The sequence below is a fragment of the Glycine max genome, chromosome 6, assembly GCF_000004515.6.
Source record: "Glycine max cultivar Williams 82 chromosome 6, Glycine_max_v4.0, whole genome shotgun sequence".
Classification (NCBI taxonomy): domain Eukaryota; kingdom Viridiplantae; phylum Streptophyta; class Magnoliopsida; order Fabales; family Fabaceae; genus Glycine; species Glycine max.
The window spans coordinates 44,595,973-44,622,097 of record NC_038242.2 but is presented as its reverse complement, the minus strand read 5'-3'; the positions used below and the strand labels follow the sequence as shown (position 1 = coordinate 44,622,097).

The following is a 26,125-nucleotide window of genomic DNA, read 5'->3' as shown; positions in this document are numbered from 1 at the left end:
ATTGATATATATATATATATATATTAAATAATATTAGATACCAATAAAATATAAAGAAATTATATTTTTAAGAAATTAAGAAAGGGACAGGCTTCTACAAAATAAAAATTTAATTTTTTAATAATTATAAATTTATAATAATAATAATAATAATAAAATAATATATTATTTAAATTTGATGAGTTGATGGGCGGACCCACCAATCCACGGGTTGAGTCCATCTAACCCACGGACTAAGTGGGTCGGACTGGAAAAGATGTTGGAACCGATCTTAAAAAAAAAAATTGAACTCGACCCACCTCTAACCTGCATTAGATCGGACTGTCTCACGGACCGGAACCCATTTTGACGGCTCTAAATAGTAACTATAAATTTATAATTATTTAAATTTAAATTCATTAAACTTTTGCATTATAAAATATTTATAAAATATATTTTTTATTATTTTATAATTTATTATAAATAATTTATTATAAATGAAATTTGTAAGTATTATGAATATCTTTTAAAATTAAACATATTGATGATCAATCTTTTCATGGGGTTATCATCATAAAATACAATATATCAAATATTATGATTTATTAAGGTAACTTATCATATATTTTCTTATAACCTGTTTATTTCATATTTATTAATATTTAAATAAGTAAAAAGAGTAAAATATAAAATAAATAACTTAACTTTGAAATCATCAAAGATATGTGTATAGTTTTATAGCATATAATCATAATAATTGTTCTTAAAATAATCATAACAATAATGTGAGTAAATTTCACATTTATATAATTTTTCACTCACATAATCAATATGAAGTCATGGGTAAAAGCATAACAATAATTGTTCTTAAAATAATCATAACAATAATGTGTGTTGTTTATTTATTTGACTTATTAATGATATTGTTTATTTTTTTTGTCTTTGTAGATGAAATTAATGATGATGTTGGAAAAGAAGAAGTTATTCTGGAGTTCACAGTCCATGACTCTAATGTTTAATTTCAATAGTTTAGAAGTTTATTTTTTATGATATTTAAATTTCAATTATCTTAATGTTGAATGTTTATTTTGAAGACTTCAATCACTTTAATATTGAATGTTTGGATTTGATTTAGTTTGGTTTTTATATTGGATTTTATTTTAAGTTGTTTGGAATAATTTTATTTTATTTTTACAAAAAAAAAGGCAGAAAAGTGGGTCAACCCGCATAACCCACCAATCCATGATAAGCCGGGCCGGGCTGACATTTTGTTAGTCCACACAAAAGTGGGCCGAACTGGGCTAGCCCACTTTTAGCTCAACCCGTTGCGGGCCAACCCACGTGGGCTGGACTAGCCCTTTTTGATAGCTCTAAGATTCTGTACTTCATTAATAGTATCTTTTTTTATTTGATGTTATTTTTTTTATCATCATTTTATTTTTATAATTTTTAAATTTCTTTATTTTTAACTCAATTAATTAAAGAATTGTAACAATAATTTTTTTTTTAGAATTTATAATATAAACTTAAGAATTATAAAATTTACTCATTAATTATAAAAATTAAGAGAAATAAATTTATAAACTATAAATATTAAATGAATAATTAAATTTTTTATTTTATTTTGAATAGAATTTGTTATTTCTTTATAAGTAAGTTTATCATTTATACATATAAAGTATCATTTTGCTCATTACTCTCCTTTTTTTCTCCAACCTTCTTACTTACTCTCATTTTTATATGCATGCTAAAATTTTATTTGCTTTGATGAAAACTCTAGCAGTTGATAATGAAATTGTTCTTGTATTATTTTTTTCTTTTCTAGGGGTTATTCTTTTCCTAACTACAACTATGATTTTTTAAATCTTTTTGTTCTAGTTATTTTATAATTACTTCAACATATAGTTTTAGATTAACAGATTTTAGCTTTTAGTTAATTTTTCAATTTCTAGCTAATTTTTCAGTTAATTTTATCAAATATGATCTAAATTACATTAATGATTTCTCAAGTTTCATAAAATTGCACAAATACTTCCTATTTTTTAAAATATTTACAAGAATCTTCCTTATATTACCTGCAAGCTCGGCCTTGAGGGTTGTCTGGAGGAGCAACTCCTCTGTGGCCATAATTAAGGGGGTATAATAAATTAATGTGAGAAGAAAAAAAGTTTCAAATTCTTTTGGCAATAACTTAATGTTATCGTCATTTAAAAAAATTAATTATTAAGTTTAACTTATCTGAATATTAAAGTTAACATTTTCAACAAAAAATTAAACTTCACTTTGCATGTAACATTTTTTATTTATATGCATTTTTTAATAGAGAAAATATTTTGCATGTAATGATATATTTTATCATTTTAAGGAAATTACTGTCTACTTTTTTAATGGAACATATGCTTATTTTTTTATATTTGCATATAGTTTTCACCAACCTATTCATCTATAATTTTGGTCACTCCATTCTAAAATAGAGTCATTGTGTTCTCCTATTTTTGGCTTTTGTTTTATTTTGTTATTTTAGTCTAATTGAATTGTAGACTTAATATATTCATTTAAGCTACCATCAATAAATGATTTAATTAATTAAAATGCAAGAAATAAAAATAGACAAAATTGATAATATGACCAAAAATACAAATTTTCTAAAATAGGGGAATCAAATATCTCTATTTCAAAATAAATGGACCAAAACTATGAATTTGATATAATTCGAGGACCAAAGTTATATGTCATCCTATATTTTACAATAAACTTAAATATATTTCTTATCTTTCATATTTGGGTCCTTGTTGCATTTTGTCTATGAAATTGTATTTAAATCTGTATTTTACAATGGGAGGGTCTACAAAGTATTTTTAAAGAATAAGAGACTAGAAAAAAGAAATTAAATCTAGGGAACCAAAAGCAACAATAGACTAAATTTAAGGGACAACATATTTTTAACTTTAGAATACTTATTTATAAAAATATTCTTCTATTGTTTCCTCATGGACCCTCAAAATGTGAGGACCGATCCTAATTATATGCAATAGTTTCAAACAATTAAAGGAGTCAGTGTAATATATAAAGAGAGTCACGATAGTATTTTGTAAATAATTAAGAAAAAGTTAATGTAAAGATAGAAGAAAAAAAATAACTAGCATAGGGTAGAAATAGAAAACAATAACTCTTACAACACAATGACCATTCTTAAGGTGGTTCATAAGGTGAGAGGCAAAAGAAGAGGAACCAAAAAGAAATAAAGTGGATAGGGTATAGGATAAGAAGATGCTCCATAGATTAATCATAGGGTTGTTAATAGCAATGCATGGTGAGTCATTTGTAATGGTGGTGCACCTAGAAGCCATCAACATTTGTTTTCTCTTATAATTTTATTTTCATTTGATTATAAATTGATTTGGAACTTAAAGTTATTTATTAACAGATGCTAACAAGGCAAACTTATAAACACGATATAAGAGTTTCACATCTTAAACTTTAAAACACACCATCAAATATTCTTTCAGTTAAATATGATTATACTATGTGTGACATCCTCTATCCCACACATATATGTACTAAAGTAAAAGAAATAAGAATGCGGAATTTAATTAAAAGTTTTTAAAACACATTTAAATAAAAGCATTTCAAAGGGTGAAAGGCTCACATTCACTTTTCTAACATCATAATAGAATATGTCCAAAATAAATAATAAAATTATCTCGGCTCTAAACAAGATCATCCAAGACTTCATGTAATTAATACAGAAACCTATACCCCAATGTCATTTTCTATCAAAGCATCGTATTCTAATGCCTTTTAGTATGAGGTTCTTTAAAGTTATTCACCTAGTCATTTGTTTCCACGAACATAAGGTTCAAGATCATCACAAGATTCAAACACAAATAACACACCATAAGTGAGTTATCACATTTCTAAAAAAAATACAAATAAACAAAGACTTAATCAAAATAAATTGTGGAAGTATTTATAACATAGTTCAACTTAATACAATTCAAGTCGCTTCACCACTTTATCATTTAAAATTCATTTTTCAATCATCAATCACATTACACATGAATCACACACTCGGGTCAAGACGTAATAACATTCATCAATTTCATAATAAACAATTAGCAAACGTTATGCAACAATTATACTAAGACTCGAACCTATATGCAATGTGGTACCATGTCAATGAAAAACCACACTGAGCGCTTAGGAGTACATAACTAGACATACCACACAATAAGTATGTCAAGTCACTCTCACTATGTAAAATCATAAGGTGACCAGTCAGGGTCATTCTATTTTGCAATAATGCTCCAACCATACGGAATCAACATAAACTTAAAGGAACACTCAAATCGAGTGTCTTTACTCCCAATACCTAGACTCTAAAGAATTCGTTAGGGTCTCACATTCCTAATTCAGGTCCAACCCCTAAAATAATTTTTACACATAGACATTACTCATGAATTATACAATATTCATGATCACACACTCATGTTTCAAACACGTTTAACACATTGCGCTACAATTTAATACTTTAGATTCCTAACTAGGAATCCTACATTTTCCCCTTTAACACTGCGCATAAATATTTCTCAAGGGAAACACCAGTATGATTATTGTATAATTCACAGCTCACACACACAAGTATTGTCACATCAAGTGTTAACCACGCACTTGTTCACAACCAAATCTCATGTCTACAATTTAACATCTCATAATGTTATAATCCATCATCACATATTTACTTGTATCTCACAAATTAACACATGTTCAACTTTACACTTATATTCAATCTCAATAACAATATTATAATCTCAAAGCAACGTGTTATCCCACAATATCACATATACAATTTATCACTTATACACAATTTCAATCACAATTTCGTGATCCCAATATAACTATTTATCACGCTAATCTTATTAAAAAAAACATATTATACAAAAATATTTCTCAAAATACGGGGAGTAAAACCCCTCAAACAATTTCACATAATCATACAGGAAGAATTACAATACAATAAGCATCCTAAAATAAACACAAATTTGATCCCCCAAGGATCCTTACATATGTTCATTACAACCCTAATTGCAATAAACTCATCTCTTACCTCTAAGCGGGATCATGTGTGTATTTTGGCAGTGATAGTAGACTCTTTAAAAGTTTTATAAGATTCCTCAAGTTTTTTCTCTGGTTGCTCTATTAGGGTCTCCAAGTGTTAGGGTGAAAGAGAAGGAATCGAAGCCTCTATTTTACTTTCTCCGTATGAGAAACATTTCTGTCTATGGATAGGTTTTCGTAAATCTCAATGGCAGAGATGTGTGAACTTGAATTGCTAACCTGATGTTTAAATTTCACGAAGATCCAACGATTAATGAGTCTAGGATCTTAGTTTTATTGGAACTGGTTTGGGTGTATGCGAGAAAAAGAAAGCTATGATGTGAAGACATTTCTCTCACCTCAGACATTGTTTCACAAATTCCTATGGTGAGAATGTTTGGGGATGAGTTCCGAACTTGATTCTCAAATTTCACGACTATTCAACAATTAATGAGTCCAAGATCATCATTTTACTAAGACATGTTTGGATGTACGCAAAAAAAAAAAGTTTTGAGAGAAAAAGAAGGAAAACAAAGTTGAGAGGAAGAGAAAACGTAAAAACGTATCATAACATAGCCTATTATTTACTCTATTTTTTTAATTTATAAATAAGAATTCTATTTTATTTCCTATCAAATGAATAAATAAAATATTTTTATTTTACTTTAAATCATTATTTTAATTAATAAATTTATTTATTTATTTATTTATAAAAATCTTATCATTTTTCTAAATTATTTATTTTTAAATAATTTTTTTAATTTATTTTACTAAAAATAAGATGTTAAAATATATGTTTTTTTTATAAGGGGAACTTTTATTTTTCAAAACTAGCAAATCCGGTAGATTTTGAATAAAAATAGCCGCCCATGGTAGGTCATAAATGGAAACACAATTTCAGTGGAAGTCGTAAACGTAATTTCGACTTCTAAATTTTTATTTTTCTCTTAGAAGTCATATATATATTGGTGGAGCTTCTCCATGTTTTTGTTTTTTCTAGAAATCATATATTTATTTATGATTTTTGAATTTTTTTATTTTTAACTTCTCATCAAAATCAATTTACGACTTCCACCTAGAATTTATGAAACTAATATAAACTTTTGGAAATAGAAACTAAATATTAAGTTCTACTAGACCTATTGAAATTTACTTTAATGGATTTTAGACTTTTTATAAAATAAATAATCAAGGTAATTTTCTTATTACAAGATCATATAAGTTATATTTTGCCCCCTAACTTTATATTGCTGGGTCAGCCTTTGTTACAACTAACTTAACTATTAGCCTATCAACTCATTTTTATCAAACATAACCAAAATTAGTTAAAAAAGTAACTAAGATGAGTTCTCAACCAATCAAACAGACTTTCCAGCTAATAAAACATTAAAAATTATCTGAAATAATTTCTCAAATACACTCATTATGTTTTATTATGTTAATTAGTATAATAATTAAAATAAATCATCTAATAAAAACTAATGAAAACGCTTGGATCGGAGAGCACTTGTTGGGTTAAAGATTTTATTGTTGCTAAATGTTACGGAACTATTGACCCTATACATAAGTAACTTAGTGCAACATGGGAAATTTAATTGAGAGAAATCAACAAAGAAAAAAATGGGTCAACATCTTAATGTGTATTTTAGAGAGATTATCTTAGGCTCGGGCTGAGAAGTGTCCACATCTGTCAAATTTGCGAAGTTTAATGTTAAAATAATAAATCAAATATTATAATTTTACAATGGTTAAAATAAATAATATAAGATAAAAATATGTAAGACAAATGAGTGAAAAAACAAATGAATAATAAATCTATATTTTATTTAAAATGAGTGTTCTTACTTAATTCTTCGCTTGTTCGATAGGGTAAGTATTATTTTTTCTTTAGGTCGAGTTTTTTTTTTATATTTAAAATGAGGTACTTGAAAAGAAACTTCAATGATAAGAATCATAAGATAAATATTTGTTTGAGATATATATTTCCTACTCTGATGTCTATCTCACTTTATCCACTATGGAGACCGACTACCTGTGGGTCTGGTACAACACGTAATAAAGAAATTTAATAAATATTTTAATGATAAAAGAAAAATATAATAATAAAGAAATTCTTCATGTAGGAGGTTGGTTCAAGGAAAAGAACTTCTAATAACTCATATTTTCTCAAAAAATGTATTCTTAATGTCTTGTTTCCTAATTAATTTGAAATGTGAAACTAAAAAAAAAATGATTAAAGAAGTTGAATTAGAATTTATCACTAGAAAAAAAAATAAACAAAGATCTTGCATCATATAAGACACTATAAGACTAAAAAAATAATCCAAAAATCTAAAATAAATTATTTCCGTAGAAATGTTGTTAGTTTTAATTTTTTAAATAATGATTGGTCCTTTTAGAAAAGTGAGCGTACACCCCAAATCGATGCACATGTACTAAAGTTGTTTATTTTTTTTAGGTTTTTATTGACTAAAGTTGTTTATTTATTATATTAATAAAAAACACTCCTTCAATTTTTTTTAATAAAAAACAGAACAAAAGACATGATATACGACATACGAGGGAGTGGGAGAGGCAGCAGCCTATACAAAGCCAATTGCTCAAATGAATTATATATATCCACATTACTTTCTTCATTTTTTTAATATTTTATCATGAATTTATTTTGGTGTTTTACCTCCATTATTGGAAACAAACATTCCAATAAGGCTTTTCACAAACAAATAGCAATGAAAGGACAAATCTACCTTGGTATGTATATCACCACCAACCTCCCAGCCGGAATAGAGAAAATCAAACCAGGATTCGTTGAATTAAAAGAATTCACTACTTTTTTTTTTTTTTTTTTTTTACTAAAATGGAGTCTTAGAGTTTCTTGGAGGCGTTCGATCGTGACCATATTTAAACTAAGGAAAAAAATTATTAAAATTTTTTATTTCAATAATTAACGTGAGTTAATATTATAAGATAATTATATTAATTATTTATTATTAGTAGATTTTATTTTATTTAATTAAATTAAGTGAGTTCATCAAATTAATATATAGACGTTACATAAGATAATTATATTAATTATACAGAAGATTTTGTCACGTTTACCGATTAACTATCATGGGTGGTTATTGATATTTTATAAAGATTCACTAAAATCTCAACAAAAATATATTAGAATTCTTATAAGATTTTTAATTTTCTTTAAGAAAAAACCAAACTTAAGGTTTGGGAGAGAGAAGAATATAATTTGCCACATGCATTTTTTGTCGACATTTCCTTCTCGTGAAACTTTTTTCTCCTCCGTTGTTTTGTAAACTTGTCTCAAGAAAAGAGAATCTTATTGTTCTATGATTTTTTGACTTCTTGATTTACAGCAATAGACGCACTTAACACAATCATGGCATTATTTGAGTATGACTTTCGAACAGTTTCACACTTCAACCTACTATACTCCCCTCCTCATTTCCAAATTCCCAAAATCCATCTAAAGGATAATATTAACAATAAAAAGTTGTTAACTTTTTCACCGAAAAGAAAAGCTAAACTCCTAATAAAAGCAATTATCATGGAAATTGTAATTTTGTGCCGTTGCAATTCAATAACTCGTGTTGCATCCAGCAAAGCAATCAAGTTTGCTTTTATGTTGGTTTGACTAAAAAGGCTCAAATTAAACATATTTTTTAAAAACACTTTTAATGTTTATTCTAAAGTTTTGTCTAAATTTAAAAATCTCATACCATGCACATGATACTAATTCCATTGAATGACCCAAATTTAGATATTTTTTCAACGTTGATATTTCAGAGCATGTAGAAATAACGTGGGTAAACAGTATATTACCTTTTTTTATCACGAGATTAGACATAGCAAAGCTTAAATATTATACTATGATCAATCTATTTAATATGGTATGTGAAAGAAGACTCGCATGCCATTGATGCTCAAGAGGAGTTCAATGCTACATCAACACCAATTGTCCTTTTGAAAGAGAAGCTTTTCTCCTTTCAAAGTAAAGGATTCTTTATGCAAAGTGTGCAAGCCTAGACGATCAAGTTAACTTTTTGGACAGCGAAGATCAATTTTTTTATATAAATTATGTTTTTATTCCTCATAATATCTTGAAACTTAGTTTTAGTTCTTAAAGAACAGTTTGATATGTTTTTTATTTTTAGTTCATTTATAAAAACAGTGATATTGTTTTAGTTCATTATTAAGACTGAAAATATGTTTTTCTATTAAAAATGTATTAAATTTTTTTAAGAACTAAAATTAATATTCTGAGGGCCAAGAATATATTATTTTTCTCTCTAAGAATCTTAATCAATTCTTCCAATCAGTTATTCCCCTAACAAAAAGTAAAGAACAAAAAAATCCAGTTGTAATATCAATGTGCCAGAGAAAGGCATAAAAAAACGAAGGGACAATTAACATATTCCTAATACCTCTTCTTCCCCATTTTCGTTGGCAAGTTTCCTAGTCATTGCTTTGCGAATTCATAAACCTAGATTTGATCCTTTGCTTTGACAATTATCATATCTTTTTATCTCAAAACAGAACAACACAATGAACAAAAGTTAAATTTGATTACGACATTATCAGATTCCATAGTTTTTTTTCTTCTTTTGTTCTCCTCTCTCTCTCCTCACATTTTTACAATGCTCAACCTCTACGCTACAAGCACCTACTTCCATTAATTCATATGACTACTATATAGTTGCAATAATATTGCAAGGCTAAAATTTATATAAACATGACCAAAGAAAAAGACAACAAGTGAAGCCTGAAAAAAATAAGGTGGCATCTTTTTCTACCTCAGGGCCTCGAAGAAACCTTTTTCCTTCCTCACATGATTCCTCAACCCACCTGCACAACCATACAATCAGCCTCAGCCACGAGTTTTGCATATGAACAAAAAAATCTCGTCTTTTAATTAAGCCCTTTGAAAAATTCACGCAAAGTTTCAAATGATGACAATGCAAATAAAAAGAAAAAGAAAAAGAAAACAACTAGAAACAACAAAACAGATAAAATCAAGTAATTAACCCCACCCACATGAACCTGCACTGATCTGGCCTAAAAATGTTACTGTGAGATGCAGAATAAGGAGCCTCAGGAACTGACATATTGCGTAGAATATTGTACTTTTTTCCCCCTTTGAACACAGGAAAGTTCCTCTTAATTGTTTTTGTCTGAATGAAAAAGTTGAGTGAGGATGTGATTGTCTTGAGCTTCTTGTATTTTTTCAAGGACAGTGTGGTAATTGGGATGTGAAGACATGAGAGGTAAATTCAGAGAAAGCAAATAATTTTTTTGAAAGTTAGTAAAAAAAATTAAGAGTAAACTACCCATTTAATACTATATGATCCTTAAAATAAAACAAATTACATAAATAAATCCAAAAACATTAGAAATTATGTGGATGGAGTAGTACTAAATACTAAAAAAACTATTTGAAGTAGTTCCTGAACTTTACTTAAGTATAACATCTCAGGAACTAAGCTGACTGATACATATTCAACAACTGAAAGATTACTTAAAAAAATAATATTATTTTAGGGGACTATTGTAAGAGAGAGAATAACGTTAGAGTAACAAAATTGGTTTTTTTATTTATTTTATAAAATAGCTTCTGCTGTAACTCCACAAGTATTCAGTTCGTGAAACGAGAGTCATGAATGAAGCTGTGAGAAGGAGCAGCTGTTTTTCTTTTGCACAAAACAACAGAAACCTCGATCAACACAAAATTCCAAAAAAAATTCAGTGCCTCACTCACACTCCCAAAAAATGGTAAAAAAATTTAAAAATAATGTAGAATCATTCAGAAAGACTGCAGGAGACAGTAGATTGATAATTGATATGGTCAAAGAACTCTCAATTGTTTGCAGTGTGACCCAATATTGTTGCATATATAGTTTTGGAAAGTAGTATCAAAAGGGTAGTGGCAGATCTAAGTGAAAACAAAGAATTATAAGTTTTACTTAGTGGGAAAATGAAAAATAAAAGAGAAAAAAAATCCCGAATACAATTTTCTTCTTAAAAAAAAACAAACTACCAATCAACAACTAACATTATATATAAAAAAAAAAATCTCAGTGAAAACCATGTTTAAAAGGAGATCCAAATAAAAAAATTGAGGGGTAGTAGTAGTGTGATCGAAATTATTATAGTTATAATTAATTTATACCTTGATTTTTGCAGTGAGGTGGATCTTCAAAGAGGGACAGCGAGAGCTGTTTGTGGGCGAGGCCAATGTCAAAGAGTATCAACCCGGAAGAGGGGTCATTTACGATAATGTCCTTGACAGGTAGCCACACGAAGAGTTCTTCTTGCTGGAGACCCTCCACTCCTATGAGGCTTCCGTAGGTGAGGTTAGCAGTGACGACTTGTTCGAAGAGGACTCTGTTCTCGTATTTTGTGAGGCATGGTGCGTCCAGGAACACTTCCAAGTGCCCAGTTTCAGAGAAGGTGTAGGATTTCACCTCCTCCGGGAGGAGCCCCGGTGGTAAGCCTTTGGAGCGGAGAAGGTCGTGGATGGTGGTGGGGGAGGAGAGAGAAAGTTGGAGGAGAGAGAATGAGAGAAAGAGTGTGAATGTGAAAGAGGAGAGAGTGTTAAGGGGAGTTTTTGCTCTTGCTGCCATGGTGGTGGTGTGGTGCGGAGTGGTGGTTTTTGCTTAGAGCAAAAAGAGAAAAGAAAAGAACATGAAGGGGGGGGGTTTAAGGGGAGTTTTCTTTTTTTCTTGTGACGAGGGTGGAAAGGAAAATGTAGAGGCTGTTTAAGAAAAGGTCATGGGTGGGTGTGGAGTGACTATGTTGCCCTTGGGTTGTTGGTGATTTTTTTTAAATACCTTTATAGTGCTTCTGAATAAAGAATTTTAATTGAGGAAAATAATCTATCAGAGAAATTTAAATTTTTGTAATTTAAAATTTATTGTTTGTTTGAATGTTTTTTATGAAAAATTTAAAATTTTGAAATTTTAAAATAGAATTTTAAACAACTAAAATTTGAAATTTCAATTTTCTTCTAAAAGATGAGAAATTGAACTTTTCTTTTTACGGTCTTCGGAACACGATCTGATCTCCTAAAAATATCGATCAGCTGTTAACATAGAGGAACACATATAACTAGCACACTAACCATATCTTCTCTTTTTTCCATTCATTTTTTTTTCATCCTCATAATTTTAATTTTTTTTATCCAAATACAAAATTTTGAAAATAAAAGAATTTGAATCGAAATATTTAAAATTTATCAGAATTTTAAATTTCTCCATCCAAACACACTCTTAGGTATTTGGAGACTTCTTACTTAAAACTTACTAATTTTTTCTCTTATCCCATGGTTTCATTTTGGACTAAAGTAATGTTTCAAGTATTAATAATGATCAAGTGATACTGATTTATGCCTCTACTCATTCAGGATTTAAGTTTTGAGTATTAAATAAATTATTTTAAGAGAAAAATATTTATTTTATATGTGTTTGCATTCTTCGACAAAAAAAATATTTATAATTTTTAATAGAAATTACTTAATATTAATACTATCATCATCAAAATAATAAAAATATCTTCAGTTATAACTCTATATTTAAGTTAAAAATCAAAACTCCGCACTTTAGTTAATGAAAATAAATTTAGATTACAGTTCGATATTTAAGTTAAAAAACAAATTTCAGACTTTAATTAATGAGCTAGTGTTGAATTATTTGTTCTAATTAATAATTTTTTTTATCTGCTGTGTGGTGGTGTGGGTCTCATTGGATGATGATGAATGGATGGCTTCAGAGGTTTAATTTGCAACGATATTTTATGACCCATGCTGGTTACTCTACTCAATATCAAACTATATGTCTCAACTACATCTTACGTTGATTTGTTTTATGCTTATAAATGTAGTTGTTGGTCCTTTGCTTGAATGTATGTTGTAACTTATCTTGAAAGTTCCAAGCATTGTTAGTACATGCTAAAATAATTAGGATGTTTGCTTGACCTTAATTATTGCTTCTTACCCTTGCCCGAAAGTAAAAGCAAAACACTGCTTTCATGTCTACTACTCTCTAGCATCTCATTTTCAATATACGGGTTTTCACCTTGAATAACCATTTTGTTTTTCCTTTTAGGCAAACATGATAGGTATTTTCTATCAAAAACAATTTTGTTTGCTATGAATTATATGTAGTAAAATTCTTTCTCTAAGTATTAAAATAACTACTTATCATGAACTCAAACTTAAGAACTACATATCTTGGACACAAACTTAAAATAAGTGATTAAGTTAGAACTCAAATTTAAAATAACATATTAAGTTGGAATAATTTCATATTAGAACACACTTATTAATAAATGTTTGATTAGTTGATCAGCATCAGGTAAGTAACCTATTTTACTCTATATATATAGTATATAAAAAATTTAATAGGTCTTTTTTCTTATTTTTTTCATAAAAGGTGTAGAAAGAGACACACGAATAACATTTTTTATTTTTCGTTCCTGTTATAAGGAGTATATATTGATCTATATTATATATTGTCATCATCTTCAGCCAACTCGCTTTTCATTTGTCTAAAATGTCTTTTATTAAGTAATTGAATCGAATTAATAATGCATTAGGATTGATATAAATTGATTTTATTAAATCTAGAGTTCTATTATTAATTATTAAATTTCTTTACAACAATTTCTAATATTTATGAATAATATTTTTATATTAAATGATATTTGTAGCTAAAAACACTTGCTTTAATAAATATTCTAAGAATTGGACTGATAATTGAATTATTAAAATTATTTATTTAAAATAATATTTTTAAAATTAATATCAGTTGAACTTTTTTATTCGCAAAATAAGCTAAAACTCCTTAAAATTCCAAACATACAAATAAAATTTTCATTAAAACCAAAAGTGTTTTAATAAAGATTAAATGAATTAACTTTATTAACGATAAAAATGTTAAATGAAATTAATTATCACAAATTAATAAGTAATTTTTATATCTTAAATAATCTAAAAAATAACACTGAAATAAAATAAAATTATTTTAATAATTTTTTAATTGGTTTATAATGACTAATTTTAAAATTTTACTTTGATCTAAATAACATTGAACCATCCTTGTAAGTGAATAACTATTTTTAAATAGAATTTAATATCAAAATACTGTTATTATTGTGTTTGATTTTATTTTCTTAATAGAGAATATTGATATTTTCTAGTAGAGATAATTTTACTTTGAGTTGAATATGATTATTATAATCAATAATAATCTCATTTTAAGTATTTAACATAGTTATATATTTAAAATTTAAAGTTAAGATTACTTTTTTTTAAGTCAAAGATGAGACCATTAATTAAGTTAAAATAAATTTGTGTAAATTGATTTATAGCTATTTTTTTTCCATGTCAAGTGTCATTCAATAAAAAAATGTATGAAAATTAAGCGAGTAATATGGTTAAGAGATGACTTTTGTTCAAAATTAAAGAATTATAATTGTTATTTAAAATTTTAATTAGATAAAAGAAGTTTTAATAAATTATTCATCTTATTAATTATCTAATAAAAAGTTTTAAGTTAATAATAATAACAATAATAATAATAATAATAGAAAATATAAGAGTGACAAGGACAGCTCTTCACATTATAATATGAAACTTAATTTATGTTATTCTTTAGATAAGAATAAATGAATAGTCCACATGTACATTTTCAAATAAATAATAAGTGTGGAAGTTTAGAAAATGGATTGTTAATTTCCATTATTCAATTTAGATGAGATTAAAAAGCATATGAAAAAATTGTTTTTTTAGGTCATATATCAGTAATTAGAAATTAGAAACACAATTGCATATCATATAGGGTATTGTGAGATTCACACAAAATACCAAATAATGATGCACAATAATTTATCTGGCCCAATCAGTTCAACTGGCACTCTTATTTGTTTAGTTGGGTTGCATCATGGAAATGGATGGACGTTGACAGGAGGAAGGAAATTATCAATCACCACAGCCAAAGTAGGTGCATTAAGAAAGCATAATCAAGACTAACATAGAAAGCAAGACACAATCATAGAAGGAAAAAAAAAATATTAACCCTGGTTAGATCCCAAAAGGGTAACTTGGTCATTTCATCAAGACCAAGAAGGAGACAAAGGGGTTAAGGGGAGTAACGGTCAGAGTAGGCTCAGAGCTGGTCAGAAAACTAGCATCTTTCTGTTTCTGTTACTGATTGGGGGGTGAAACGGTCATTTAGAACTTTCATGGTTATGAACTCATGGGAAAGATTCAGTGTGTGTAAGTGTGAAAGTGCTAAACTCTTTTTGTAGCCTTAAATTAATAAATTCATTTAGTTTAGACAATAGCCTACGACCTGAATGGGTTGTGGTTAATAAAAGAGACTAAATTAGGCATGGTGATTTTCAGTTACATATTTAAGAAAACATATAACATTTGTTACAAGAGTTTGATTTTAAGCATTTAAATTTGTTGCGATATTATAAAGTACAGTTACTTTTATACTAACGATGATTGATTTTATAGGAAGGATTAGCTTTCTACAAAGTGATGTATTATACAATTTGAATTTTTGTTAGGTGTTTAGTATTTAACCGTCTTTTAATAAATATTGTCTTTTATGAAAGATATATATGAAAAAGTACAATTACTTTTAAAATCTAGTTATTGGAATATTATGTACCGATATAAAATCAGAATGATAATCCGTTTAGATATTTCAAAGGATTTAGATCTAGATCTAGTTCAGTTAATTAATTTAATATCATAGGTAAATGTTGTAAATTTCTTCACATCATATCTAATTTTTTAGATAAAAAATAACTAATAACTTAAAATATAGTACTATTTTTCAAAAATCAATGTCATTTTTTTTATTTTAATTCAGAATAGTAGTGCTTTTTCAGTTTCTCTCATATATTATTTTTAAAGATGATTTTATTCAATACATAGTAAAGTATTAAATGAAGATATCACCTTTAGTAAGAATTTCTTCCCCTAAACTCAATTCTTGGTACTCAGAGTATCAAATTAATACAGTAAGAAAAAACGATCAAATCTTTAAAATAAACTTACCAGTGAATCTTGCAAATCTATTGGACCCACGGCTAGTTAAATAAGGCCAGTATAAACGTGCACCTAATATATTTTTTATGGGTAAATGCTATATCAGTTATTAGTATTGTTAATTTTTGTTAATGAGATTTTTTTCTTTCTGATCACTAAACGAATCTTATATTTCTTATGTGCACTTAATATAATAATGAAGCTGTATTGCATTAAAAGGATTATCGTTTACAAAATAAACGGAATGGGTTGTTTTATATTGTTTGGTACCCAGTAACATAATAACATTTGTTTATCGGTTAGAAAAATTTAAAGAGAGGAGATTTTTTTGATGGAATGTAGAGATAAGAGATAACACCATATAAAGGGGCACTTAAAAAAATTATCTGGCCTCCGAAAATTAAGAGATGGTTCAAACCAGAAATTGATCAGGTAGAATTACAAAGAAGCAAATCAGTAATCTTTTGTAAATAATAATAATAACAATACTTTGACCAAAAAACAGATGATTAGGACTCATTAGGATAAATTTATGGAAAAGGTTTCAAACAATTTTTATATATTTAATAAACATTCTACTACATGGATATACTAATATTTTAAACAGTACTTATTCTTTTACTTAGTTTAGATGGGCCCTGTAAAGGTAACCCTAGAGATGCACGTTGCTGGAGGTATATATATTGGACCAAAAGTTAATTGCACTTTTTTACAAGCGTTCAGGTATCATATAGGATCTAGTTCAATTCCTTTTTCCAAGCATAACATGGCTCATCAATTCTTATGGGTCAAAAGTCAAAACATTGGTCTGCTGGGAAGGATGGCTACAGAAAAGTAACCTTGGAGAGTGAGTCAGCAATATACTTTCTTATCAATTAAAATCCAATGGTGCTCCTTGTAACAAGAGACAAAAGTTTGGGATTCTGAGTCCTATGCAATTCCCTTAAATATTTAAAGAAATTTTTTTTTATCGTTAATATTAATTTTATCTTATTTAAACATGATTATTTCTAATAAAAAATATATGTGAGTATAACAAGAATTGCGGAAACTTAATTGGTGAAACGCATCTATCACATGCTGGACAAACCTTGGCCTTTGGGAGGTGATGACTAGTCATATTTGTGGACAGCTTGGAAGGCTAATTGGGGCATAAAAAAACCATGTGGTTTTAATGGAGTTTGTAATTCATATGGAAAGCCTAGGTAGTTAGTTTTTTTTTATGATTATGGGTTGGGGCCACAGTAGCAATTCAAAGCAATTTTCCTTGGAGTTTTCTCTTTGTTGCATCTTCTTTAATTTCCACTAAAAGAAGGGATATTGAATTCATTAAATTCTTTTTTTTTAAAAAAAAAAGATATTTTTTTTACTTTAAAATTAAGAAAATAAAATTCATAATAAATAGTTCTGAAGGACAAAATTTTGAATCCAATGGTGCTCCTTGCAATACATTCATTAGCTTTTTCTTCTACAAGTAATGTTATTTTAAGTACTATATTTATTCACTTTCTGCTTTACTTGTTTAAACAAGTAAAGAATCTTATTAAAAAAACTTAAAATATGTCTTTTTTCCTCATAAAATTAGAGATGTATGTTTTTTTATTTGTAAAATTTTTAGTATATATTTCATCTTTATAAAATTAAAATATGTCAAATTTTTATCTTATATAACATATAGATTTATCTTAATTTACATGTAACTTGTTAGGATTTTTAACTTCTCAAGATTCTCATGTAGCTTTGAATTTACTAGTCCAACCTTTGTGGATCAAATTTGACATATTTTAAAAACCTAAGTATATTTCATGAGAGATAATTACATATTTAACTGTATTTAAGTATTTAATATAATTACACATGTTTAAAACTTAAATTCAAAATCTATAGTTAAGTTAAAATTATTTTGTATAAACTAATAATTTATTGGTTTCAAGAATATTGAATTTAGTTCTCTTAAGTTAAATATTAAATTTAAATTTTATGAATAAAAAAAATATAATTAAAAAAGAAGAATTTATTAAAGATAACTAATGTCCAATGAAAATTAATCATTAATAAAATCAATAAATATTTTATATTAATAATGCAGTAATAAAAAATAACTTTCGGTAACAATTCATATGCTTAATGATATCACACATGATTAATATGAATTTATTACCAATAAAATTAATTATTAAATGTTTCTTTGAATTGAATTTATATATATATTTAATTAGTTCCATAACTAACATATGTAAGACTTAAAACAAAGAATATTAATCAAAGTAGAATAATCTTATATATATCAATTAATTAATTGATGCAGACTTGATAATACCTACACAAATACACACTTGATAACATTTACGAGTATGTTTGGATAGAGAAATTTAATAAGATAATTCAATTTTTTAAAGAATTTTAATTACTTTTCAGTTAAATAAGATGTTTGGATAAAAATTTGAAAAAAATTGAAATTTGAATATTTTGATGAGAAAATTTAGTTAATTTAAATATTAGCATTTCAAATTCTTTCATTTTAGGAAAGAATTTGAAATTCTTTTGTGAAATAGCTTCTCTCACCATTCTGCTTCTGATCTTCTTCCTCTGCTTTCACAAGAAGCGGAACCTGGCGGCGAAACACAGCTCAGGGAGCATCCCTCTAGTGTCCAAGGAGATCACCATGGTCAAGGCCTCGGATCCGAAGAAGATGGAGGAGGCGGAGGTCAAGGTTGAAATTGGTGGGGCCCAGCACCACCGAAGCAGCGAACTAGTGTTGATGGAGGATCTCGATATAGGGTGGGGCCGCTGGTACACCATTTGGGAAGTGGAACTCGTCACGCGCGGGTTTGTGGAAGGGAATATTATTGGGGAAGGAGGCTACGCCGTTGTGTACAGAGGTGTTCTACATGATGCTTCCGTCGTGGCTGTCAAGAATCTTCTCAACAACAAGTATGTCACTTTCTATAATTCTCCAACATCTTTTTTTCTTCAATTTTTTACTCTGCTAGGATTCCTCCAACAATTTTTGACCACCTACAAATATATTCATTTAGCATAAACATCTAATTTCATCCCTTAAACGGAAATAACCTTTTATTTTTTATTCTCAATTATTAGAAATCAATAATCAATACATCATTTTATTTTAACTTCTAACTGCTGTTACAGTTTTTTTTTAAACACAAAAATGAAGAAATTCAATTTCCTTATCTAAACACAAAATTTTGAAAATGAAGAAATTTAATTTTTTATCCAAACACAAAATTTTAAAAATGAAGAAATCTAATTTTTTATCCAAACACAAAATTTTATAAATGAAGGAATTTAAATTGAAGCATTTAAAATTCCCAGAATTTAAAATATCTTAAAATTTTAAATTTCCTTATCCAAACACACTCTACATGAATACTCTACACCTACTTCTAACCTTGTATTTGGATCAGGAATTTCAAAATTTTAAAAAATTTGAAATGCCTAGAATTTGAATTGCTTTGATTTTAATTTTCTTTATTTTTCAAATGTTTTGTTTGGATAAATCAATTCAAATTTCTTTCATTTTAAATTCTTTGTTTGGATAGGGCAATTCAATTTTCTCCATATGCAAAATTTCAATTTTATATTTTAAATAGATGAAATTTTAATATTAAACTTTATAGAAAATAAACACAATCTAATTTTGAAATATTAATTAAAAAATATTTTCAATTTTTAATAATTTATAAATACAAAATATTGATAATTTTAACTAGGACTGTTTTGCCTGACCACAACCAGTGATGTTTTTAAATCGACATCAACCAAGGCTATTTTTCGGTCGACATCAAATAAGATTTTTTTTGTCAAAGTATGCCAGGAATATTTGTCAGCTAACGTCAGTCGGGGTTATTTTTTTGCTAACGTTGGTTGAGTCTATTTTTCAGTCGATGTTGGTTAGATTTTTTTACCAACGTCGGCTAGGGTTTATTTGGCCGATACCGGCTAGGGCCTTTTCGAACGACATTGACCAAGGCTATTTTTAACCAACGTCGACCTAAAAAATCCTAGCAGGCGTTGACAAAAAATCTACCCAATATCGGCCAAAAAATAGCTTGGTCGATGCCGACCAATAGAACCTACCCGATGTCGGCTGAAAAACATCATTGGTCAACGTTGGCCAAAAAATCCCTAGTCGAAGTTGGCTAAAAAATAGCTTTGACCAATGTCGTACAAAAAACCCTACCTAATATCGCCTATAAAATAGTCTTGGCTGATGTTGGCTAAAAAATAGCTATGACTAGTGTCGACCGAAAAAACTCTAGTGGATGTCGAATGTAAGAACCTAGTCGATGTCGACTAAAAATAGTCATGTCCGATATCGGTCAAAAATACCTAGCTAGTGTTTGCAAAAAAAACCCTAGTCAACATCAACCAAAAAACCTAACTAATGTGGTTAAGAAATAGCTCTGACTGATGTCAACCAGAAAATCCTAGTTGATGTCAGCAAATAAATCCTAACTGACGTCGGCTAAGAAAATCTAGTTGACATCAGCCAAAACACCATAGCGAACATTGGCTAAAGAATAACCCTAGCCGATATTGGCTAAAAAATAGTTTTGGCTGATATTGGCTGGAAAAACTTAGCTGGCGTTGGCTGAAAAATCTTAACAGGTGTCTACTCAAAAGTTAGTCATGACCGATTTAGTAGAAAAAATCTAACCAACGTCAGCCAAAAAAATCATTGGTCAACATCAACTGAAAAAACCTGGATGATAATGACCAAAAAAATCATTGGCCGACGTTAGCCAAAAATTTCCCATGACTGACGTTAGTGAGAAAATAACCCTGACCAACATCATCTAAAAAAAATCTTAACCGATATCGATAAAAAATAACTTTGATTGACATCATACAAAAAAGTTATGACAAAAAAAAAATTTAGGCCAACGTTAGTGAAAAACAACTTATGTCGATATCGGCCGTAAAAACTTTGGTCACCCGTAGTTGTGAGTGTTGAACGAGAAAGAATCGCGAGCAAGAATGTGAGTTAGAGTAAACATCTTGGAAAAAAATATTTCAAATTCTATATTTTTTGAGAGAATTTGAAATCTCACTGTTTTAGTCAATTAAAATGATTCATAAAAATACCAAAAATTAAATCTCCTTTCAAATACTCTATCCAAATAAGTTATTTTATCATGAATCATTTGAAATTCCTTAAAAAAATGAATCCTCCTATTAAATTACTCCATCCAAACACACTAAAATCTATTTTAAAAAAATCTTGTTTACTAGAAAAATGACCATGAAGTCATCTTCTATGAAAAGTTTAGCCACTCAATATCAATTATCAAAATGAGAACCAACATTTCACCTTGGTTTGCGTTGTTTTGACGAAAATGGTCAGAAAAAATATCAGGGTCTTTTACATGTTACATGTTTGACACTGTGACGTGGGTTAGCAAATTTTCAAGCCACAATCATGACATTGCCCTAAAGAGGGACCCGAAGTAGCTGCCTCCTGTTTAATATGATTTTGAAACACGTGGACCAGCGTCCACCGGCAACTCACAAATATCTGTCTCCTTTGTGCACCCTTTATGCAATGCTTCTCATGATTCGGGGCTATGTTCTTCCGGTTACCGGTAACAATTGGCCCATGTATGGGTTGTGAGGTCCCCCAAGCGTGTAGTACTAGCATAGTCTTTTCTATGATGCTATCTTCCCCTAATAAAATTATTTTGGCATATATGTTAAAGCACCGACATTAATCGAAAAGAAAAGATACAATGATATATTTTTGCTTAATGTTTCTAAATATAGTTTTATGTTTGGAGTGAAATAAAAGATGGTTACTATCGGTTTTTCCAATTTTTTTTCATTAAATATATTTGAAAGTATTTGTCTTGAATATACCTCTATTTTTTTTATAAGTTTGTCTCGTATAAATTGAACAAAGCACTTAAAGAACATATAAGAAGATGATGATAAAACATTTTTGAATTGTTTCTAATTTTCGGGTTTTAAAATACTTATTTTGGAAATAATTTTTAAAATATAATAATGTGAAATTGTTTTAGAAAATCCAGGTTTTTAAAATAATAGGTTTTAAAAAAAATTAAATTTAAAGTAATTTCTAATTAATTCATAATATAATTTTTAAAAAAAACATATATATGAAAATTAAACTCTTTAAATTGGTATGTTTGATTTACTCCTCACTTTTTCATTTAAATAAAGAGTTCAAATCATATATATAAATCCACCAAAACATTCATAACTTATTTTACCCAAAAAAATCCATAATTTAAAACAATATTTTCCATCATCATTTAAGAGAGTAAGAGTATATCTTCACTAGATGACAAATGTATAAGCATTTCTAACAACATAGTAAATTTATAATTTATAATTTCATCTCTAAAAGTTTTTTTTTACTATAAAAAAAGTTTAGATGAGTTGAATCTTGAGTCATAGTATGTCTCAAGAATCATTAGGATTAGAACATGCATCAAGATTTATTGAGTGTTTACAAAGATACTTACACATCACTCACCCACCAATAAGATCCTTTGACTTACACAAGGTTCAAACTCGTAATCTTGTGGAATATGAATCTAATTCTTCTTGAATTTTTTACTCAACCCGTAACTCTAATACACACCCCATTGTGGTAGCGACAACCCTTTTCCCCTTCATCTTTGTTGTGTGTCATCGCTTCCTATTCCTTACCACTTCGTCAAAAACACTATCAAAACGCAAGATATTACCCAAAAATCATATTGAAAAATGACCATTCCAAAAGTGTGTAAGTATTCTAGAATAGGAAAAATCCTATTCCGAAATAGGGTGCGGTTGTTCCTTATAACTTTACTCAACCTTGGAGCGCCCACACTAATCCATGCCACACCACATCAACCTCACAAACCTTGTTCAAATTTCAACATTCACTACCTCAGTCTCACCAAATGATCATTGAAAACACTATCACACCCTCAACTGCACAATTGACCCAACCTTTCAAACATGGTGTAGGAAAGGTACCCATAAATTAGAGATTTTTTAATCATTAGAGGGTGCAATTCCCTTATTATTAATCATGGATCAATGCATGAGGCTCTCTCCAAAGTGGTTGAAGGTGATGGTGACTTGGATGGCAATGTCCGAGTGGTAGTGGTCACTATGGCTGAGCAACATGACGTTGTTGATGTGGTTGAGCCCTAACAACGTCGATGTGGTTCAATCTTCTTTCCCTGGTCATTGCTAGGTGTTGGGGCTGGAGTGCCAAAAGGGATGGGTTTCAGAGAAGCAAAGGGTTGGGGCATAATAAATCCATCAAGGATAATTTTGTCCAATCACAAAAACTCAAGGGGCGCATGAAGTAAAAAGGGAGTGCAGGAAGTAAAAATTGAAATAACGTCTAATCGACTCCATTGTCGGGGCGAAGTTACAACTTACCACCATTATGCAAAAAGTTGGTTTCAACTTTTATATATATATATATATATATATATATATATATATATATATATATATATATATTTATTTATTTATTTATTTATGGTGAAGACAACATTTATAATTGACACCACAAACCAAGGTGGTAATATAATAGTATGAGTGAGTTTGAGTTGTGTCAATGGGTGATGCCAGCTCTACCCATACACATCGATGGAGAGATTTCATTTTCTTAAAATTCCATAGCCAATAAGTGATTGGTCAATTTGGGTTGTGGTAGAAAGGATAAAAGCAATGAGCTCAAGGTGGTTCTCCAATCTGAGTTAGGGTTGACACATGGTAGTGATAAGGTGTTGTTGGGTGGTTTCTTTGTAGGGTGCTGATGTATTTGGTTTTGATTGCTCGCGGTTGAGGTGTCTATGATTAGACAATATGGTTGTAAAAAGGGGCACAATCTCAGGAGCTTTGAGAATTTGGTATTTAAGGAGGGTACTGCATAGCCTTTCAATTGGTATTTAGGTGAGATTTAATTTTCGTTAAAGATATAGTTAGATAAATATCTTAGTTAAGTATTTATTAAATATTTTTAATTAAGTTTAAATTTCTATCATAAATTTATTAAAATATGATTTTGATAAGTCTTAATTACTAAAAAAAATACTTATTGAGGATAAAAATTGTTTTCATAAACCTAGAAAAGTTTTATAATAGTTCTTTGGCATCCCGATTAGTGTGCGCTTGGGAGAATGTTTATAAAGTTGATTTTCAATGAAACCATATTTAACATTGATTTTGATTAAAAGTTAATTTTGAAATAAAATGATTTATATTGGGATATTTTTATTTTAAAAGCAAGTTAAGTAATAAAATCAGTATAATTTTTTATTTAACACAAAACGTAACTGAAACTACTTTTAACTCAATAAATTTTAGATAAAAATGAATTATTTAGTGTGAGAACAAATATGTAAATAATTCCTTAAAATTATGTTTGTTTTAACGTGTTTTTAGACTGACATCTTTAATACATGCAGTGGAGGATGAAGGTTACTAGGAATGGCGACAATTGCTTTCATAAGAATTTTTTAAATGAATATTTTTTTACTAGAAGTTAAATACATGTTGGAATAAAATAAAAAACTAATTGACTAGTAAAATATTTAGACCTCCTCGCTAAGATGTGAATGACTACTTAGCTTGTCCCGGGGCCAACTGAAGTTAGGGGAGGAGGCAAATACAATTTAGATGATTTTGTAATGAAAATAAATATATTAACTATTTATTTTATAAAAAAATATAAAATCTATTAAAGTGAATTCCGATAAATTGTTTTTCTAAAGTTTATATAATGATGTCAGTTTCATAAATTCAAACTTAGATTCATCATATAATGTAACCACAAATACACACGTGAATCAATTGGTGTTAAATACTTAAAGGAAGAATTTTATTGTCTATAACAGTCTTATTCATCGAATATAATTACCTTCAAAGAAGATATATGTGATTTAAATCAAAAAATCATACATGTAACAAAAAAAACTAAACTCATACACTCAAAATCAACATTAGGTTGAAACTAACAATGCCAACTATATGCAACCACACATCAAATTTGGTTCAAAACTGTTTCATGATTAATTGACTGTGATTCTTGAAGGTGTAAATTGGCAACAAATTAATCCTTGAAAGAACAAAAATTCAGATTGAATTTCTTAATGTGTAAAAGTATAATAGTTTTGTTCTTCCATACAACTTAATAATAAATTAATTTTTAAATTTTACAACTGAATGTCAAATTGATTTTTAAATTACATTTCAATAACAAAATAGTCTCATGAAAACTTAATGATAAAATGTAATTATCATAATTTTCGTACATCCATTAAATAAATCAGAACTTTTATTCATTCCAAAATTAAATTATCATTGATTTACACATTCATTAAAAAAAAGAAAGAAAAGAGAGGTCAATTTCCCCTGTTTCCTCCACGCGTTTACAGTTATTGTTGGGCTGAGAGCTATTGCTTTCATGGCTTTCTTTCGGTATTTTCTAGGATTTGGGCTTATTCAGGTCCAATAAATTAAGTGGTCACACTACGAAGTAGTATACTTTGGTGCAAAGTAATTTCAGAGGAAGGTTCATATGCCTCATTTCATCCGTTGTTTATCAATAAACTTTATTGGCTATATTTGTACCTTTGTGATGTTTTTTTCAATGTGCAGAAGCAACTGTCACGTCCTTAATTAGCTAATTGGTCCTATATAAGAATCTGACCACTAGTCAAATAATGTACTCATCATATAACAAATTGGCAAGCTACTCGATCTGCATTCAATGATGAAGAAAAATCAAGTTTGTTAGTTACTTGACTTCCTGGGCATTCTAAGATTCCATTTATTATCGAGAAATCACCTAGCAAAACCATGAACCTTAGTTTTTTTTTTTTTTTTTTTAATTCATAAGAATTAAATATGACACTAATTTATAATACTCACACTGCTAAACCTATTAAACTAGATTTCGATTGAACTTTTAGATCTTTAGATTCTCAAGATTAA

General features: G+C 28.3%; 2 protein-coding genes across 2 annotated transcripts; one reads left to right on the top strand and one right to left on the bottom strand.

The window, feature by feature from the left end:
* Positions 1-9,634: 9,634 nt before the first annotated feature.
* Positions 9,635-11,820, bottom strand: LOC100500370 (uncharacterized). The gene is made up of 2 exons (NM_001250074.2): positions 11,255-11,820; positions 9,635-9,933 (listed from the first exon to the last, which is right to left on the bottom strand). Exons 1-2 carry the CDS (start codon positions 11,706-11,708, stop codon positions 9,878-9,880), a joined length of 510 nt encoding a protein of 169 aa, NP_001237003.2. The 5' UTR covers positions 11,709-11,820; the 3' UTR covers positions 9,635-9,877.
* Positions 11,821-16,775: 4,955 nt separating this feature from the next.
* Positions 16,776-23,946, top strand: LOC102670291 (probable receptor-like serine/threonine-protein kinase At4g34500). Its single transcript, XM_006582675.1, has 3 exons — positions 16,776-16,818; positions 18,670-19,078; positions 23,844-23,946. The coding sequence occupies exons 1-3, from the start codon at positions 16,776-16,778 to the stop codon at positions 23,944-23,946; spliced, it is 555 nt and encodes a 184-aa protein (XP_006582738.1).
* Positions 23,947-26,125: the final 2,179 nt, after the last annotated feature.